The 14,108-nt window shown below is 34.9% G+C and overlaps 1 protein-coding gene across 3 annotated transcripts; it reads left to right on the forward strand.

The window, feature by feature from the left end:
- Positions 1–1,134: 1,134 nt before the first annotated feature.
- LOC133866922 (mitochondrial carrier protein CoAc1) lies at positions 1,135–7,498 on the forward strand. Of its 3 annotated transcripts, none has more exons than XM_062303583.1 (8): positions 1,135–1,415; positions 1,504–2,063; positions 3,761–3,846; positions 3,930–4,137; positions 4,798–4,930; positions 5,194–5,378; positions 6,485–6,604; positions 7,054–7,498. In XM_062303583.1, the coding sequence occupies exons 2-8, from the start codon at positions 1,872–1,874 to the stop codon at positions 7,153–7,155; spliced, it is 1,026 nt and encodes a 341-aa protein (XP_062159567.1). In that variant the 5' UTR covers positions 1,135–1,415; positions 1,504–1,871; the 3' UTR covers positions 7,156–7,498. The 3 variants fall into 3 exon arrangements, with proteins under 3 accessions (XP_062159567.1, XP_062159568.1, XP_062159569.1); XM_062303584.1 differs by having other exon boundaries at positions 1,135–1,338; XM_062303585.1 differs by having other exon boundaries at positions 1,135–1,338; positions 1,518–2,063.
- The last annotated feature ends 6,610 nt before the right edge of the window (positions 7,499–14,108 follow it).

Raw genomic sequence — 14,108 nt, forward strand, 5'->3', positions numbered from 1 at the left:
TCCCTCTTGGGACCAGCCACCTGGGTTGTGTGTGTGGGGGGGGGAGGGGAGAGGAGGGTCCTTGCAGGCCTCTGACCATCTGCTCATAATTTAAGGCCCAATACCTGGAGTGGCGTTGGACATTGGGCTAGGGATTAGTTATTAGTTTCTTGGCAAGGCAGTTACTACGCTAGGAAGGTTCAACTACCACCTTGGTGGAATAGTCGTTCAGCGAACGAAATACATTGCAGCCTATAGGGGGTCGGGGTCAGGGAATACTCTAATAATAAAATAAAAAAAAAAAAAACTTATTGTATAAGTGGAAGTCAATATTTGTCTAAGAGACATTAATATCCATCTTACTATACAAAAGTTTAGTGACTTTTCATACAATTTTTTTATTTTGCTGTCATTAATTTATGTAGTTCTACATCTTTCTTTCCAACCGTATAGAAATGCATAAACATTAAATATTATATTGCTAATACATAAGATTCATTTCATTTTAATAACTATATGTGGTGGTCAGTGGCGGACCCAGCCTTACAAATATGGGAGGGCCAAATCGAAAGAAAAAAAATTTGGAGGGGCAAACCTAAAAAAGTAAAAAAAATTAAGGACAAAATTTTATTTTATTTTATTTATTTTAGAATTTTTTTTTTTTTTTGAAAAAAATTCTGGGGGTTGGGGGGGCCAGGGCCCCCCCTAGCCCCCATGTAGGTCCGCCATTGGTGGTGGTGGTTGAATGGCTTCAAGAAATCCCTAAGTGATTGGGCATGTATTAAGGTTAGAGTTTGACTCAAAATAAAAATTCTCAATTCTATTAGTATTAGTCGTTTCGAGTCTCATTAATGCTCTAATAAGATTAGGTAAAGTTATAGTTCAATCGAACTTGAAGAAATGGATGCGATTTTTACCATATATCTAGGTTCATCATGTGCGGTATTATGGTCACACCAAGGTAGAGTCAGTTGACCCAGCTAAAATAACTACATTTAAAACATAATAAAATTATAAATTATAAATTATTAAAAAAAAAAAGAAAAAGAAAAAGAAAAGGACTATCAAAATTTTCTACGTTCTTCAATTGCTATATTCAAAGTGCACCAAAAGTCCATGGTTGACAACACGAGCAACACGAGTGATGGTCCACCGAAGCCGACGCACACGCACCAGAGTTGCACCGTATCACGGTTCCACAGAAATAGGAAAGGCAAAAGGAACGAACCCCTTTAAATTCATATATTCATAAAGCGCGTTCAAAGAAACAAAAGGAGAAGCAACAGGGGACAGATATACAAGACCGTTCGCCGGGAAAGTTGAAGGAAACCTCCTCCTTCTCGCGGCGAAGGAGAACAGGTATTTCTCTTTCCATATTGCTAAAGGTTCACATGCCTGTTCTCCTGCAACCCAAACATTAATTCCTGGGTGGCTGGGTATGTTTTCTTGAACATTATCGATCCTATTAGCCACTGATTTTGATTAGTTATGAGTGGGGATTGATCATTTGGTCTTTGATTCAAGTGGGTATTCTTTAGATTGAAGGGCTATGAGCATTTGATCAGACTCGTGGCTTTCTAGATCGAAATCTGCAATGGATTATTATAATTGAACCGGGGGGTTTTGGATATTTGATCTGCCTAAGCTGTGCATTGTTGATGAATCTTCTTGTCATTGAAGAGGAGGATCGGCTTGCGAACGTGCCCACTTGGTTTCTGGGTGTTCTCTGGCCATTTTACCTGCCCTTTGAACGAAAGACCTCTTCGTTTTGTATTCCGAGAGATAGATGGGATAGGGAGTTCTTTAAGCTGCAGGGTGGCTAATCAGAATTTCTCAAATTTACGAAGGTTGTGGTAGTGAAATTGGCTTTTGAGTTTTGAGTGCTTTTTGAGATGGATTCTTCGCAAGGGTCGGTGTTGTCGTCAAATATGGCAGGGCTCGTAGATGGTTCATCGGCTCGCAGAGAGGTGTCATGCCTTGATAGTATGCCTGTCTATGTTAAGGAGCTGATTGCTGGAGGTGCTGCGGGAGCGTTTGCTAAGACTGCTGTTGCACCCCTGGAACGGATCAAAATACTTTTGCAGGTGAAGCATCCCAAAAAAGTTTCCCCTTCTCGTAATCTTGTTTTCTTTTTAATTTTGTTTAATATGATTAAATATAATGAGTTCTAGATGACTTGCTGTATCTTATAGTTAGGCTCACTTTTGTAACAACAATCTGATGGAATTTGGATTCTATAGAACCTTTTTGAAGACATGGTAAAGAATTGAATTTTGGATAGAAAGGAAATTGAAAAGTTTTAGAGAATGCAGCTTAAGCTACTCAACAGTTCTGAAAGATGGAATCTAAAATGTGGACAGTGAAGGGGAATGTGCAAAAGTAACCATATGAATTATTTTGGATAGAATTCTTATTAAGTGGTTGGGGTGGGGTTAAGTTATAGTGATTAATATAGGGTTCTGCAGTTATTTAGAATGAGAATAGTATGCAAAGAGTGAATCAGCCAAAGAATATATTTGGAGTGTGGGAGAAGCGGTGTGTGCAAATAATAAAAGATACAAATTATATGAAAATTTCGCTTGTAGTTCGGAAAATTGATGTAATGGCAATGATTTTTGTAAGTAATTTAAAAGCTACAAATTCTATGGGTTTCATTTGGATTTGGTTTATCTGAAAAGATAATAATGATACAACAATTTTTTGAATCAATTGAGAAACTCTTCTTTTTCTAAGCATTCTATTCTCATAGATCTAGAGCTTGTTGGATGAAGTGGGGAGCAGGGGAGGTGCTTAGCAAGTTTGTTTTGATAAAAGGTCATACTTGGAAAATGATATGAGACAACGAGGACCATGGATATTTACCATTAAGAAAAGCCAGAAAGTTAACAAACTAATGCTCTAAAAAGTTAGATTAAAGTAAGTTACTGAGTTGAATGAGATTCTTTGGTCTCATGTAATGACAACCAATGACAAAATCAGGTAAGAAGGGCTATGGTAATTTTATTTACTTTGAAGATGTGAGATGAAAGATGGAAGGAAAAATAGAAAAGCTGATTGTTTTTGGGATATGATGAGCTGTTGTAGTTGGAGTTAACAGTAGGTGGCTAACTCCTGATGAAGTAGGATGGCAAACATGACTTGTACAGTTGCCCCCTTGTATTTGGGAAGCTTTGTTTGGCTCAATGGGCAAGAAACTAATAGGTAGATAATTTTATCATATTCTGAGTTTAATTTGATTGAGGACTATATGGAGTCAGAGATGTTCTCGTGCTATTAATGGGACTGTGGATCTCCTGATGTGATTAAGTTTTCCTTCTAAAGAATATTTTCTTTTCTTGATGGCTCTTTTTGTTCTTTTTCTACTCATCTTAGATCCCTCATATAGTAAACAAATAAACATACTTAAGCAGTATTGCCTTTTCTTACACTTCCATGAGCTCTTTTCAATACTATTTAATAAGGGGGCATTTATTAGGATTTGTTGTTTGGTTTCCAAAACTGATCAGTTATTCAAACTTTTTATCTGTTAAAGTGATTGATTTCTTAATATAAGTGATTGATTTTAGTAAGTTCTTTTTAGTACTAGAGCTTTTTTTCTTCGAGGATTTTGAATCATGGTTTTATCATTACTAAAAACTAGTGCTTCACGACTGTTGCATACTTCTTTTTCCTTTTCTTTATTTTTTTTTTAGATTTCTGTTTATATATATGTATATATATTTTCCATAGATTTTTCTAACTCTCTTTTTCTGTCGTTTGTGTCTTGTGTGGATTCTTACAGACAAGAACAGAAGGGTTCCATTCTCTTGGGGTGCTTCAATCTTTGAAGAAGTTAATGAAACATGAAGGTGTTAAAGGATTCTACAAGTAAGTATAAGTAAACTCACTTTTATAAAATTCAATAATTTATGCCAGTGGTTTATTTTAACTTATGCATGTTTGTATTTTAGAGGAAATGGAGCTAGCGTTATTCGGATTATTCCTTATGCAGCCCTACATTTCATGACATATGAGCAGTATCGGTGTTGGATTTTGAACAACTATTCTGCCTTGGGAACAGGGCCTCATATTGATCTTTTAGCTGGTGCAGCAGCTGGAGGAACAGCAGTTTTATGCACATATCCTTTAGATCTGGCTCGTACTAAACTTGCTTATCAGGTATTGGTCTTGCAAAAATAGTGATTAAACATTTGGTCTTCTCTGAGTGAGGAGAAGTATTTATGGTGTTGGGTGAATTTGTTGTCATTGAATATTGATACTTATACTGATATGTTTCACGTTCTAGGATTGTTAGTAATCAGGGGGGAGCTACATATATTGGTTTTTTTATTTTGGCCTGCAGGGGGGGAGGGGGCATGGGTTCCCCCAACTTATTCAAACATGTTCTGTAGAGTATCTCATTCATAGATTTGTTTGGTTTTAGGAAAGTGACTAACTGTGTGAGCATAGGTTCTACATTAAGACATTGTTTCTCTCAGTCGACTTTGCTTACCTTTGAATGGTATACTCACTGACAAATTGGGTTAGCTTAAATGCCATGTAGAATCCTGGATTAGATGCCTTAGATGCTAATTACTTAATTCTGATGCCCCCCCCGGGAAAAAAAAGAGCATCTTCAGTCTTTGAAGTTTCTGTATTTTATCGTTTGTTCCTTCGTAGTTCAGTATTTAGAGATGATTATTTTACTATGTTAAGCTATTAGAACTTCATGTGGAGTTTACTGGTTCTTTTTCCTCTTCTGATTGATTATTCCATAGTTCAATATTTCATCATTAGATGCCTTTTAACTTCTTTGTTTAATTCTTCATGGTTTTGTAGGTCGTTGACACAAGAGTTAGCCTCAATCATGGAATGAAAAGTAATCATACTCAGCCTGCATATAATGGCATAAGAGATGTACTTAGAACTGTCTTCAAGGAAGGAGGAATGCGTTCTCTTTATCGAGGTGTAGGTATGTGCTTGCATGGTTATGTTCTTTACTTCATAGTGTGTCATCAGCAATATACATGACATTAATGAGTTTCAAAAGGATGTTTTAACAACGGCTCAGTTTGTTTCCGCGGGGGGAATGGCCCATCCATTTTTTCCCTGTGACCTGAGCTCTGCAGTTGTCCTTGTCAAACTTGTTTCTCCTTTTAACTTTCTCTCTTTCCCTGTGTGATACCATATATTGAGCATGCTAATATTCATTTGAAGCTTCCTTTGTTTGAGCAGGCCCAACACTCACTGGAATCCTTCCTTATGCTGGTTTGAAGTTCTACATATATGAGGAACTCAAGAGGCATGTTCCTGAAGAGCATCAAAAGTCCATTATGATGCGTCTTTCTTGTGGAGCTCTAGCTGGGTTGTTTGGGCAGACTTTCACATACCCATTAGATGTTGTTAGGAGACAGATGCAGGTATTGCTCCATTATCATTATACTGTTACTAGAAAGGAGCTGTTGCTTCTTTTACAGGCTATAAACATGAAAAACATTTTCTGGGACAAGCAAATTATAACGTAAGAGGAAGCCGTGAGGCAATATAGCTACTAGTGTCCCTATGAGTCCATGTGCTTAGGCCATGGTAGCCTAAGGCTAGTGAGAAAATTTATTGTATCTGTCAGAAGGCTCAAGTGTTTTTACAGCAAGCCACACACTGAACTGGCCTAGAATGCCGGTTGGTTTGATATTAATAGTTCCCTCAGTCTGGTTTTACGTGATGTCATTAGCTACATCTTAATTAGATCTGAGCAACATATCAAAGCTGGGATAGGCACCTAGAACTGACATTTAATTGAATGCTTTGACTTCTATTACTCACCATCCAGACTATCTTTCTCGTGAATGACCAGCGAGGGTGGTGTCCCGATCTTTGGAGGTCACTTATGGAAAGTGGTAAACCAAATATTTTAGTACAGGTTTTCCAAATCATTTTTACTGGCAATGTTATGTACTAATGATATAGACTGAGATTTGCAGAGGGCAATTCCATGCAATAGGTTTCAAATGAAATTATTCTCGGTATATGAAGGAATTGGACCACCAGACTAGGACGTCATCATTTATGTTAACGTACAGCTGAGTAATGATGGGATGGCCCAAGCCTCTTTGAGCTTAAGAGAATGCCAAAGTAGCAAGAGCCTATATTAATCACTCGAAAGATACCATTTAGTTAGTAATTTGACCTGCCGGGCTGTAGAGGAGTATGTTTGAAATTAATAGTCATGCAGCTTAAGTTTACTTACTGTGTAATGGCTGGCTTAGGTCATTTCAGGACAAGCAGATCATTGAGGTGTCAATATCGACCCAGGCCTTAATAGTGATCCTCTTTCTAAGACAAAAATCGATAGGGTTAAAGCCAACAAGCAAAGAATTAACTTGCATTAAAGCTGTCGTTGCCCATATGCTTGACATTCTGGCAAACGTTGATGTAATTGTAATTGCTAAATCAATTTGATACTTTGACAGGAATTACATGGGTCCAAAATTTGGTGTTTTACATTACTTGTGGGATGCTGTTTCAGGTTGAAAATTTGCAACAAGGAAATGCCAGATACAGAAACACATGGGAAGGTCTTACTACTATTGTTTGTAATCAAGGATGGAGACAGTTGTTTGCAGGTCTAAGCATTAACTATATTAAGGTAATTATTCATAATTATTGAGTCAACATAGTCTGTTGGGATAGTCGCACTTAAAAGCTGAGTACCCTACCGTTGAGTTAGCGACCTCAATCATTAGTCTCCTCAAAGCACGATTTCCCTTTTACTCTTTAGAAAATTTGTTGCTTACCAGAAACACGCTCCCACACATTAACAGAGTAATTGTTTTCTTAAAGTTCAATTTAAGTAGGTTTCTCCTTCCTATCAATGATGATCTATCTAACATGTTTGATGCACTTATCAAAAAACATGTTTGATGCTTCAAAGAAGCATTCTAGATTTTGCTTTCTCATTCCAATACTTTTCAGGTGTAGGTTACAAGCACTGCGACCACTTAGGGTTGTTATTTAAGGTTTAGGCTCACCTTGGTCGTGCAACTGGTCTCTTGAATCATAAGTGTCCTGCTAACAAGGATTATATTATATTCCTAGATTGTTCCTTCTGTGGCCCTTGGTTTCACCGCATACGACACGATGAAGTTTTGGCTCCAAATTCCACCTCGACAGAACACTCGGTCAATATCTGCTGCCTAATTTCTTCAGAATAAGACTAAGATGCAAGTTGGTTACACTTCAATTCAGACAAATATAATACACTTTGAAGTGTGGCGGTTACACTTCGTATGATGATCCATGAAGGGTTTAAACTTCTTATCTGAAAATTAGTATGGTGTATCTTCCCTATTAGAGCTAAATTTTCCACTTAAAGTTTTGTTTAATCTTCTTGTTGTCGTTGATTTTACATTCTTGTACCCATGCTTTCAATTGCTTTTGATTCACTTTTTCATAGCTTCATTTGATTTTCCTTTTGAGACCAAGTAACATTGTTCTCTGCATGAGCCCATATAAAACAAGCTAAGGTTACTTGGTTGGGTAAGGTTTTGTATTGTATCATCAATTAGGGGTGAAATAACCGTCTGTTAACTCTAACCGCTAATTGCTAACTGCTCATAACCGTTAACCATATAACTGCAAAACTGTTAAAACCACTTTAAAAACCGCTAACCGTCTTACAGTAGGGCAGTTAGCGGTTTTTACAAAGGCGATTATAACTGCTAAGCGCCTTTATTATTATTAGTATATATATATATATATCTTTTTATATCTTTTTTTAATATTTTTTTATGGTTTTTATATATGAAACGACTCTGTTTTGGTTTTTAATCCAAACGGCGTCGTTTCATACGTTTTAACCTAACCCTAGAGAACAAAAACAAACCCTGGCCGCTACTCATATCAGATTTTCATCTCCCATTCTCTCACGTCTCCACGCCGCCACTCATCTCACCAGCCTCAAGCCCTTCAACCTCTCGATTTTGTGTCCTAGCCAATTGAAGATTTTGTGATCTATACCGTCTGCTGTTTGGAATGAAGGTTGCTTTAAGCTTTGCTTCTGAAGGATCTATAATGGGTGAGTGGAACCAGTGGAACGATTTGTATGGGGAAGGGGGTTCGAGGAAGAAGCAGATATCTTGTATTTTTCTTATGATCGGAAGAGTGCCGGAAGGAAGATTTGTAATTTTTTGTGGTTTTTTGGTCAACAGTGTTCGCTTTTTTGCCCAACCCTTTTTCCTTGGATTAGAAGTTCCTCTCAAAAAACAAACAGAAGCTTGTCTAGTCGACCAAGCCCTAATTACTGTAGGTAATTGCAAATATGGACGGTTACTTACTATAGTTATTCTGCTAGGGTTATGCTTGTTTAATGCTTTAGATGGATCTTGTTTTGTGTTTTGTTGTTTGATTCTAAGAATAAGAACATAAAAAGATTCATTAAAAAAAAATCAGTTTCTGGTTGGCAGTTATAAACCGCCTTGGCAGTTATTTGGGAGGCAGTTGGCATTTTTCACTAACCGCCTAGGCGGTTGCAGTTAGCGGTTTTGGCCGCCTTTTCACCCCTATCATCAATATGTTTGCTTCCTTACTATTGAAGTTGCTCTTTTCCCTCCTTATGTGACTCAACGATCAAAACTTTTTATTGAGTTTGTCACGTCACTCAAGTTGTGTGGAGTCTCTTTGTGGCTTCTTAAGCTTTCTAGTTTTTCCACTTGCTACACGGATCGGATCAAATCAATTATCAATATCGGCACCATGCAACGTAGTAAATTAGTAATGCTAACGAGACTTAGGCTCCGTTTGTTAAACTCTTTGTTTTGTGTAAAAGTATTAAGGGAAAACTTCACTTATTACACTTGAAAAGTGTCATGAATTATCAAAACTTGCAATGTGGGTATCTCATTTTTCAACCACTATTAAGCATCGGAGCATGTCAAAATGTCCCAATTATCCATATTTTTTTTTTCTTAAAAAAAAAATGATTACTTCACAAAAAGGTACTGAACTATCACGCGTTTTGACAGAAGGATATCAAACTATCATTTGTCTCGAATCAGGGTATTAAACTATCAAAAACCCTAAATAAGGGTATTCCGTCAGTTTTGGGCATTAAATCTTGACAGAATACCCAAAATACCCCTCTTCTTTTTTCTTTTAAAAAAAAAATGGTTAGGATTTAGGTGTTTGTCAGAATTTAACGAAATTTGCAAAAATACTTATGCTTGAATCTTTGAAAGTTTTTAAACACTAAAATATTTTAAAAATTTTGGCATGATTTAACACCAAAAGCTGACGGAATACCCTTATTTGAGGGTTTTTAATAGTTTAATACACCAGTTCGAGAGAAATGATAGTTTGGTATCCTTCTGTCAAAACGAGTGATAGTTTAGTACCTTTTTGTAAAGTTATCCTCAAAAAAAAAAAAAAAAAGTAAAAGTCCCTAGGTGACCGTGGTTTAGGTTTTCTATTCTTTTTTTAATTATTTTATTTTCTGTTTTACTTTTATTTTTTTTCTTTTTTATTTTAAAAAAATAATAATATATTTTTAATTAAGGGTTAAATTGTATTTTTATAAATTTTATAGTGGTATACGAGACATTTCACTTGTTTGTCATTTTGTTTAACAGAGCTTAAACCCTAATGGTAAGAGTGAAACTAAAAGGAGTTGAAAAATGAGATATTGACATTGTTACTTTAAATAATTCGAGATTAACATTGTAACAACTATGACACTTCGAGGGACGTAAGTGAATTTTTTTCAAATATTAACAAATAACCCAAAACACTCCTCAAAACAGAAGAACGGTTTTCACTTTTATATTAAATCAAACACCTTATTTTAACAAAAAAACACTAATCAAAACACATTAACAAACAAAGCCCATATAACTTCATTTCATAAACCCTTTTCTTTCACCTTTTTGTTTTCAAAACTAAAACATTGACATACACTCCAAATTACTTTCACTTTTAAATCACATCAAAACACATTGTTTTTTCAAAAACAAAAAAAAAATATCTATTAAAAAGCATTAACAAACAAAGTCTATTTTTTTCATTTTAAAGTTGGAGTATGTTTTAACTTGGGAGATTGATTCCTGCACAACAGGTTGTGTATAATTTGTGGACAAGCACTCACATTGGTGGGACTCATTCACTCACAGAGGGTCTCACCAATGTGAGTGATTATGCACAACCTATTGTGCAGAGCTTTTCCCTTTAACTTGTAATAGAAGGTCTATGCCTCTAGCTAAGAGCCTTCCAAGAAACTGCCAAGGGCCTACTTCTATGGCTCTTGATTATGCTTTTCCGATCGACGACCAGCCGACCAATGTTTGGTATGTCTTTTGTAGACCTTGAGGGCCTTGTCTGCCTAGTTTCTCTCGAGAGAATGTCTTGAATCTTCCAACAGGTAGGTGGAATACGTGGAATTTGACCCTGTATTGCAAAAAGGTGTCCCATAACACAAATGTAGTCAACCCCACGACCCGGTCCACGGTATATGCGAGTGAATATTAATTGTTATTTGTATATTTGTTATATGTAATATATTTTTTTTATATATTATTTTTAATAAATTTATCAAAATGATGTTGTTTTAGTAGTTAATACCAAAATAATGTTGTTTTCAATATATTGGTTTGATTGGCTGTGTTGCTTTTTTGTAAAACACTTGGATAAAAAAATAAAAATAATGTAAAGTTAATATAATTTCAATAGATTATAACTTTAAAAAAAAATTAATTAAAACAAGCCTAAAATACTAAAAATCGTTCTAAATTATTTTTAAAATCGTTAAAAATAGGTCCAAAAGACTAAAATAGGCCCAAAAAGCCTTTTACTTAATATGCGGATATCGAATAATAACTGCAATAATCACGTGAATGCAGATATCTAAAAATAATATTCACATTTTGCAAATGTGGCTGCGAATATTGTAAATAACCGCATCTGCATGTACAACTACTGGTCAAAATGTTTTTAAGACGAGTAATAGTATATATCGCATTTTTATCTCACTATTATTTTATAATGTTAATATGGTAGTTTCAACTACCATTTAATTTTTATTTTTAACGAGAATTTATCTAAAAATTGATTAAGAGACTAGGTACCGCATCAACATGATGACATAATTGTGAGATGGAAATATGATTTCTAAAATTCCTTGCAAAAGTTAAACATCTAAAAAATAATAATTCTTCTATGATTTATTCTTCTTCAACGTCTTAACAAAATTTACATCCATGAAAGACATACTAGTTCTACTTAACTACTACTCCTACCAATTAACTTGTAGGTTTCACATTAATTTGAAAGACTAAAGGGATATAATCTTTGTTAGTTTGAAATGTGGCGGTTACACTTCTTATGATGATCCACGAAGGGTTTAAACTTCTTTTCTGAAAATTAGTATGGTGTATCTTCCCTATTATATACAGCTGAATTTTCCACTTCTGTTGATGATTTAGACCATTATGACTTCTTTGTTTTTTTAGATGAATCAAAAAAGCTTTATAAAGCTCATCAACAATCTACACACGCAAGTGAAAACTGACCCAAGTTCACCTCATAGAAACAACTCAAAACTAAAACAAAATAGGCAAAACAACGACTAGCCTAACACCATTGCAACAAGAGGAATGCTAGACTCACACCCATCTTACACTCTCAGGTTTATACACCCTGATGTGGTATGAGCCGCGTCAGATTTTCACTACGATTTTTGTTTCCAACGTCTGATACTAAATTGACGGAGAGAGAGAGAGAGAGAGAGAGAGAGCAGATTTTGTTTAACTTCGATTCACTTTTTTTTTCTTTTTTTTTTTGTGTGTCAGGTAACGTCAATTCAGCATCAGACATTGGAAACAAAAATCGTAGTAAAAATCTGACGTGGCTCGTGCCACATCAGGGTGTATAAACTTGTTAGTGTAAGATGGGTGTAGGTCTAGCATTCCTCTTGTAACAAAGCAGCAACTAAGAGGTATGAAATGAAGACAGGTGGGGAGATCTGGACCGTTTAATGGAGCTTTTCGACAAGTGATTGATGGCGATCGTTGGTTTTTTTTTTTTGGTCAGGACTCAGGAACAGTGGCTGGGTTTTGGAGTTTATGTGGGGTTCTATCTCGTGGATCAATTTCAACCATTCCTTTCAAAGTTAAATCGTTTAGATCTTTTTAATTTTTATATTAATATTCATCACTTAAAATGTGATAAGGCAATAATATTGATGTCAATGATGTGGTATATGTTGGGTTTGTGAAAGCGATAAATATTTATATAATACAATTTTAATCATATAATTTAAAAATAATAGTTAGAATTTCAAATAATTATAAATTATATAATACCTTCAAATTTGTATAAAGTCTTGATACACCCCGTGACATAGAAGATCCAAATATTTAAAGTTATCGATATTTAGTAATTTAATTTATTATATTCTTCTGAAATTTGACATTTTGCAAAATTTGCTTTCCTTAATTGCACAATGTGGATAAAACTATGCTTTGACTTTCTCCTAATTACACTATTAATCAAAAATATTTTTTTGTTGCTAATTTGCCGGAAAAAAAAAAAAAAAAAATGTATGCATATACAATATCAATGGCAAAACCATGAACTCTAGCCCACCAAAACATGCATCCATGGCAAAGATAGATGTGTATGCACATATGCAATATCAAATAGGCATACCAATGCAAATCACACACCCCAACCCCATTTGGACGAAGAAAACATCCAAATATAAATAAAGGAAAATAGAAAATGAAAAGCAGGAGGTCAGCTATCGAAATCCGTTGGGATGGCAACTTTAATAAGGTTCCGGGCAGGATGGGGCAGGTTGCTGCATGCGATGTTGATGCTGACAATGCATTAATAGCGATGATGATGACGACCATGATGATGCTGAGAATGGAACTAGCCGTGGGGAAGAGGGTGAAAGGAATTGTTAATTAGTTTAATGTCTGTATTAAATTTTTATCCTTCCTAATTTTAACGCTATAGTTAGAGTTTAGGGTTAAATTAAACGGTAAATAGATTACCAGGTAAAATTTATAAAAACACAGATTTATACTTAATTAAAAAAATAAAAGAGTTAAATCACATGAGGCTAAAAGGTGTTTAACCCATTAAAAAAAAAACTTGATTATAAAATAATTTTACAATCAGAAATTTGTGAAACTAAAAATAAAAAATAAAAAAAATAACATTTTTTCTTTTTTTTGAGCAACAAAACAAAAATGACTTACGCCTCTGTTTTGGAATTTCCAGTAACAAAGTTGTCGTTCCTCTCAAGCTTCTTTTTCCAATACTAGCATAGTGGCATCGACTCTTCTTCGTCCCTTCTCTTTTCAAATCATCCCTCTTCACTCTTTTTTTCCAAAATTTTATTTTTTATTTTTTAATTTCTAAATAATATTAATAAGGCATATAAAATATGTGTCGATTTCGGCAAATTACCAACAAAACATTTTCTTGAGTTTGTCACTACACTATAGTTGTGTGGAGTCTCTTTGTGGCTTCTTAAGCTTTCTAGTTTTTTTCACTTGCTACACGGATTGGATCGAATTAATTATCAATATCAGCACTATGCAACGTAGTAAATTAGTAATCCTAAGGAGCCTTCTCCGTTTGTTAAACTCTTTGTTTTGTCTTTTGTTTTCAAAATAAAAATATTAAAGGAAACTTCACCTGAAAAGTGTCATGAATTATCAAAACTTGCAACGTGGGTATCTCATTTTTCAACCACTATTAAGATTTTTTATTAATGCTCCGTTTGTTTCGATGTAAAATGGTTTCCGTCGTAAAATGGTTTCAGGGAAGTCATTTTTCAGGAAACCATTTTCCATCGAAAGCATTTTTCGGTGTTTGGCGCGTACGGAAAATCGCAAATATTTTTTTATATTTTTATTCAATCATATTAAGTTATAAAAATCAATTTTTATTTACAATATAAAATTATTAATGTAAAATAATATAAAAATCATCGATGACGAGATTTCGTCACTGACCGACTAGATTCTGACTATTTTCACCTAATTCCGGCTAATATAACTAGAATTCGAGATAAAGGCTGGAATCCGGACAGTTTCGTCAAAATCTGGGATAGTCGAATTCCGGCCATCTGGCCGGATCTGGCCAGAGAGGCC

This window comes from Alnus glutinosa, chromosome 4 (assembly GCF_958979055.1).
Source record: "Alnus glutinosa chromosome 4, dhAlnGlut1.1, whole genome shotgun sequence".
NCBI lineage: Eukaryota > Viridiplantae > Streptophyta > Magnoliopsida > Fagales > Betulaceae > Alnus > Alnus glutinosa.